The sequence below is a fragment of the Macrotis lagotis genome, chromosome 1 (genome assembly GCF_037893015.1).
Source record: "Macrotis lagotis isolate mMagLag1 chromosome 1, bilby.v1.9.chrom.fasta, whole genome shotgun sequence".
Taxonomy (NCBI): Eukaryota; Metazoa; Chordata; class Mammalia; order Peramelemorphia; family Peramelidae; genus Macrotis; species Macrotis lagotis.
In genome coordinates this window covers 453,323,328-453,330,093 of record NC_133658.1, presented here as the reverse complement: position 1 = coordinate 453,330,093, position 6,766 = coordinate 453,323,328, and the positions used below count along the sequence as shown (strand labels likewise).

Genomic DNA, 6,766 nt, shown 5'->3' with positions numbered 1-6,766 from the left:
CCATAAGTGATATAATCGAGCGCCTCTTAGAGGCCCCCCCTAAAAGTAGAGAACACCAAGCCATGGCGATAGCCATAGCTCAGGGGATTAGTGAAGGCCTTAAACAACGAAAGGGCGTCTGTTTTAATTGTGGAAAAGAAGGGCATTTTAAGGCACAGTGTCATGCAGGTCAAAAGAAGGGCAATAAACAGCCCACCTGCTATTCCTGTGGAAAAGGCGGACATATGGCAAAGTTCTGTAGATCTAAGAAAACATTGTTTCCAGGAAACGGGAGGAGGGGCCCTCCCTGTGGGGGCCCCGACACCAGAGCCTATCCGATTACAGTAGCCTCAGAGATGCCCATGGGGCCAGACCCGGAACCAAAAGGGTTGCAGGAGCAATATCAGAGGGAACTACAGAACGAGAGGATCTAGGTCAAACTATTCTAACAGTTGCTGAGCAGGGAAAGGAAGAGGATTCATTAATAATCACCCCCTGGAGTACTGCCTCTATAGAAGTGGTCCCGGCCACATTTCCCCGACTAATAGTGGGTGCTACAGGATATTCTCCTGTACTTGTCCACACCCAACTACTGCCATCTGGTGACACTACTGTATACCTTACCAACCCACACTGCTACCCAGTAACCCTTCCCCCTGGCATGGCTATTGGCCGAGGAATATCTTTGCCATGGATTGAGAGTGAGAGTGTCCCACAAGTAAATTGGTGCACTGAAGTCCAATCACAACGGCCTATTATACAGATAAATATAGAAGGGAAATTAGTGTCAGGAATGATCGACACTGGAGCTGATGTCTCTGTTATTGATTCAGCACAGTGGGACCCCTCTTGGCCACTTATGTCATCTACCACCCCTATTTTGGGGGTGGGAGGTCACCAAGGGGCTAGAAAAGCAGAGCGTCATTTAAGATGGAGTTATGAAGGACAAAGTGGTTTTATTCGTCCCTTAAAGATTACGGGACTAGGCTCTGCCCTGTGGGGTAGAGATTTGTTACATCAGTTACAATTGTATCTTACCACCCCTGAACATTTGGCAACAAACTCCTAGGGGCTACTGTTATGGTGAGCTGCCCAAAGATTACTTGGAGGAGTGATAACCCTGTGTGGGTGGAACAGTGGCCCCTTTCTACGGAGAAGCTCACCGCATTAAAAGATATAGTTAAGGAATTATTGTTACAACACAGAATTGAGCCTACCACCAGCCCTTATAATTCTCCAGTATTGTAATAAAAAAGAAAGCTGGCACCTGGAGAATGCTTATTGACTTACGGGCGGTGAATAAAAGAATGGTCCCTATGGGCCCGCTACAGACGGGTCTTCCTTCTCCTGCCTTTATACCTAGAGAATTTGTTATAAAGATAATAGATATTAAGGATTGTTTTTATAGCATTCCCCTTCACCCTGAGGATAGGGATAAATTTGCATTCTCGGTACCATCAAAAAATTTTCAAAGCCCATCAATCAGGTATCAGTTTACTGTATTTCCTCAGGGAATGGCCAATAGTCTAACTATGTGCCAAGCATATGTTGCAGCTATTGTTCACCCGCTGTGCAGTAAGTACCCCAAGGCCATCATAATCCATTATATGGATGATATTCTCATGGCTACTAAGCAAGCCACAGAGCTAGAAGAATTAACAAAAGAAATGCTACTTTCCTTGAGTAAATATGGGCTTCAAGTGGCTCCTCATAAGATACAAGATACTAGCCCTTATCAATACCTTGGTCACACCCTTAGTGAAGGGAGGGCATCTAGAATACCCCCAAAGGTGAATTTAGAGAAATGTAGTACCCTTAATGATTTCCAGAAACTTATTGGTTCCATACAATGGATACGTTCTACAGTTCCTATTCCTGATGATTTGATGTATCCTCTTTATGATATCCTGAAAGGAGATTCCACATTGACCTCCCCCCGGTATTGGACCCCAGAAGCCAAAGAGGCCATGACACAGATTTTGTCCAGGTGTCATGAGTCTATAGTTCAATTTGATCCTGAGCAACCTATATTTGCTACCATTTTAAATCAAAGGTCACATATTGGTTGTCTCTATCAAAAGCAAGGTGCCATAGAATGGCAATATTTCCAGGGAAGTAAAAGAAGCATCCTTTGTAAATTTACGATGCTGGCCAATTTATTCCTAGCTATGTCTGATCGTTGTCTTTGTATGTTTGGAAAATATCCTGTTTTAAATATTTCTGCTTCTGAAGGTGCTCTTCGTTATTTTATTGACTCTAACCCTGAATGGGCTGCCCTACTCACTTCATGTGATGTCATCAATCTTCCATTACCCCCAAAGCTGCGTGGATGGGACAGTCTTCCATTACAACCCCCACCACGAATTATTTCCCCTACCCCTGGTGATGGACCAAATGTGTTCACAGACGCCACCAAAAATAAACGGGCAGCCTTTTACGTCCCACAAAAGCAAATATTGCAAGTTTTTACCACTGAGTATACCTCAGCCCAGAAAAATGAACTACTTGCTGTTACACGTGCTCTTGCTTATCTTGCCAACGTGCCTGTTAATCTTATCACTGACAGTCTATATTGTGCTACAGCACTTTGAGAACTCCCTACAGCTTTTATCAATCCTCATGTTAGTACTATTGCTTCTTTGTTAGCAGACCTTCAAAATCTTCTCCTCTCTCGTCATTGTCCTGTGTTTGTGCTGCACGTCCGTTCCCATGTCTCTACTATTGGGCCCATCTACAGTGGTAATGATACAGTAGATCGAGCATTGCTATGCCCTTTACTTTCAGAAGCCCATCAGGCACATGATAAGTACCATCTTTCAGCTCGTTCTCTTCGTCATCTGTATGGCATCACTAAAGATCAAGCCAGGGATATAGTGAAATGATGCCTTGACTGTGCTCCATTTCGTCCCCCACCCATTGATTGTGCTATTAATCCCCGTGGAGACCGTCCTAATGCTTTATGGCAGATGGATGTTACTCACTATGGGAAAACCCTTATTCATGTCTCCATAGACACCTTTTCTAATTTTGTCATGGCATCAATTCAACCTGGTGATGCAGCCCGCCATGTTATAGCACATCTTTTAACCTGTTTTTCCACTTGTGGAGTTCCTACAGCCATAAAAACAGATAATGGCCCTGCATATTCTTCCAAGGCGTTTGCAAACTTTTGTCAAGAATTTTCCATTTTACACAAAACTGGAATTCCATATAATCCCACTGGTCAGGCCATAGTTGAACATGCTAACCACACCCTTAAAACCCTCCTCATTAAATAAAAAGGGGGAGTCAGTGGTCGTGGCTGCCTTATATATACACAGTTAGCACAGGCCGTATACACCATGAATTTTCTTCAATTGAGAGATGATGGTACCTCCCCAGCTTTGCGTTTTTTCGCAGGAACTTCACGAACACTCCACACACACGCAACTAGCCATCCCTCTCCCTGCCCAATAGGCACCCGAGTACTGTGGAAAAGCCCAGATGACCAATGGCATGGCCCAGGCTTGGTAATTATAAATGGACAAGGGTATCTTTGTATTCAACCAGATCCAAATCCGGATGGCAACGAAAAGGAGAAACCAGTTTGGGCTCCAACCAAGTGGGTCAGAGACCTCGGAGCAAAAGCGTGAGGTGATTGATCTTGCTTTCAATATCATAAATTTTGCTTTCTCACTTTATGAGGAATTCCAAATTCAGGATCTTTACCAACGACAAGGATATTTGGCATCTGTATTGCAGAACTTCTTGACCCAGCAATCATCCATGTGGACCACCCAAAAATCATATAAATTGGGCACTTCAAAAGGAAATAGATGCTTTGGCCCCTGTAGTAGTTTACATTGGGAATGAGCTTGCTTACCATGAATTGATAACCCAAATTCCTTGTCACTATAGATATAAACCATTGTGTGTCACTCCATTACAGGTAAATCTTACCAACTCTTCTTTTGTTGGTTCATGGCTTCGGATACGGGCTGCATTACAAGGTACACTACTATCTCATAATGCTTCATCAGACATTCATCAGTTAGCCTTATTGCTTCAAAAACTGAGAAATATTTCGACTGATTTTTCAAATCATCAAACTGCTGCCTTTAATATTGCTAATTATCTCAAGCATTTACAATTTTTACAGTGGTTATTCAGCTGGATAGGTCCTGTTGCCATATTATTTCTCCTTTGTGTTTTTGGCCCCTGCTTGATACGTTTTTTAATATCCCTAATGAAGACTGCCTTGATCAACATCAAGGCAGATACCATGTCTCTTATTCATTGCACTCCTCGTTCAGCACCAATATAAATATTTATTATCCACCGTTTTGCATCTCATCTTTCCTGGTGAAAGCGACTGCAGGCAGTGCTTTCTTTAAGGATTGAGGCCTTCTGCCAGAACTGTCCTATATTACTGCAAAATAGAAAGAAGAATGCACATCACCAGTGCTTGTACTTATAACTACATTTTTTGTGTGCTAGAATAGTTAAAATTATATTTCATAGAGTTATTTAAGAATGCATTCAAATTTTATATTAATTGGTTATTTAAAAATTCTTAATAAATTTATATAAGAGGTTCCTCAAGACATTCTAATTGATTCTAAAAGTTATTTTTCCTTGACCGGTCTTAATTGGTTCAAAAAAAAAACCAATAATATGTGTAGTTAAACTTCAATGAGACATTTTCACATCTCTCTACTGGCCTGGAGGGATAGGAAAATGTTCCTATATTCTGGGATTGATGCCGGCCAGGGCATCAATCACAGCTTGGTTAAAAATGATTGTTTTCTGTGAGTTCATACATATGTCTGTGTATGTGTGCTTAATTCAGATCTGAAATAATTTTATTATTATAGGATATTAAGACTATGATTATTTCTATCCTGCCTCTTTTGCTACATATGCTTGCTGCAAAAATATGCTATCAAAGGCTGACCCTCGTGCTCTTCTCCAGAATCCCAGAGAACGACCAAAAATGGACACTACCCCTGTCTAAACAAAAAGGGGGAATTGCTCTGGACCCAGCTCTGGACCTTGGCCACCTATGGGTTAGGAGACGCCTGGGGGTGTGAACCCGCCCACATGGGTGCTGGGAACGCCCCAGTAACAGGAGTGGCTCCGCCCATGAGGGAGGAACAGGGGAGGAGCTCGGGGGAGGAACAGAAGACTAGATAAGGGAGGGGACTGGGGAAGAGGAGAGCTTTTTTTCGCTGCTATGTAAGCAATAAAGACCTGCTTGTTAGACTGCAACTGGGTGTTCTGTCCAGTTATTGCCCTCCTTCCCCAAAGGAGGGTCCGTGCGTCCGAAGACCGACGGGTCCATGACGTCCGAAGACCGGGGAAAGGTATGTATCCAGGCGAAGGCTCGGGATAGGTCCCCGAGCAGAAAAGTAAATTGGACATGAGTACAACAAGAATTTCAAGAAGAGCAAAAAAAAATTAGACTGAAATATATGTTAATGTTGAGCTATGTTCATACTGATGTTTTCAGAGTTAGTTATGGGAGCTTTAAAGTTTTTTATTCTTTCAAAATGGGGTGATATAGTGAGAGGTGTGGTCACTGCTCTCCAAGTCTGTACTCTGGTGCGTGGTCCATCGTGAATGATCCTGGTCCTCAGAGTCCCTGCTCTTTTGTAAACAAAAGTGCTCTTCTCTGCCCTGAAACCCTGAAACTTGGTACTGGCAATTAAGTTGCAAAACATGCCCTTTCCTGAACTCAAGGTCCCCTATTATTTGTTTCTGACAATTTGCCCCAATTTCTTTACTATCTTTAACTTGAGAGCTGTCAATGCAAGCTCATAACCACAGAGACTCATAGCTAGTGTTGTTACAGACCTCTCCTTTTGACTTACTAAGGAATCTTGGACTGAAAAAATACCTTACTTTGATCTTTTATTAGCTCTGCCAATCCAGAAGTTGAATTGAGAAATAATTTTAAAGCTGTTTTTGAGGACAGTGCTTCTTCTACTCCACATAATTTTGTCTTTGCCCACATAATTTTTCCATACCTGAAATATCTCCCTTGTAGTTTCCTTGTTTCCTTTCTGTCTCTCTATAACTCTATAGATCATCTCTTTGTATATAGTGAGTTCATAATTAGCTTTATTGCAGACTCACCTACCAACATTTTTGGTTGACAGAAGACCTGCATTTGTTAGAAGTATTAGTAATATAAGACTACATTGAGGCAAACAAAAATGTAAAAGTCATCTTGAAATCTCTTTAGGTAAGTTTAGAGTTCTAGAGAATGGAGCATTATATAGACTGTGAATATTAGATTTCCACTCTCTATTCAGTTTTCTGACTTCAGTTCCACAGAACAAAATGTCCCTGCACCAACAACACCTGGTGTCATATTTCCCCACTTTCCCTTTCTAGTTATCTTTTGCATTCCCCATTTGATAACAAGCTCCTTAAGGGCAGGAAATATTTTTTGTTTGTTTTTTATCCCCAGTGCTTAGCAAAGTAACTAGACATATTGGGTACTTGATAAATGCTAATTGATTTGAATTAAATCATAAATGGATAGAGAAGCTATATCATGGTCACATAGTTAGTGAATGTAGAAATGATATGGATATGGATATGGACTTTGAATCCAGGAATTCCTGGTACTAAACTAGCATTCTTTCCATTATATTATTATAGAAGGACCATCAAGGGTTCTGGATTAAGAATACCAGGATTCAAATTCAGGTTCTATCATTTATTCTATGTGACCTTGGACAAATCAACCTATCTACTTGGGCATCAATCTCCTTACTTATAATATGTGGGTATTTGACCAAAT

The 6,766-nt window shown here is 41.5% G+C and overlaps 1 protein-coding gene across 1 annotated transcript; it reads left to right on the top strand.

Annotated features, from left to right (window-relative positions):
* The first annotated feature begins 640 nt into the window (after positions 1-640).
* LOC141504575 (endogenous retrovirus group K member 25 Pro protein-like) lies at positions 641-1,048 on the top strand. The gene has a single exon (XM_074209666.1). The coding sequence runs from the start codon at positions 641-643 to the stop codon at positions 1,046-1,048; it is 408 nt and encodes a 135-aa protein (XP_074065767.1).
* Positions 1,049-6,766: the final 5,718 nt, after the last annotated feature.

Coding starts and splice junctions, on each gene's coding strand:
- LOC141504575 (XM_074209666.1), top strand. CDS start 641: ATGGCTATTGGCCGAGGAATATCTTTGCCATGGATTGAGAGTGAGAGT.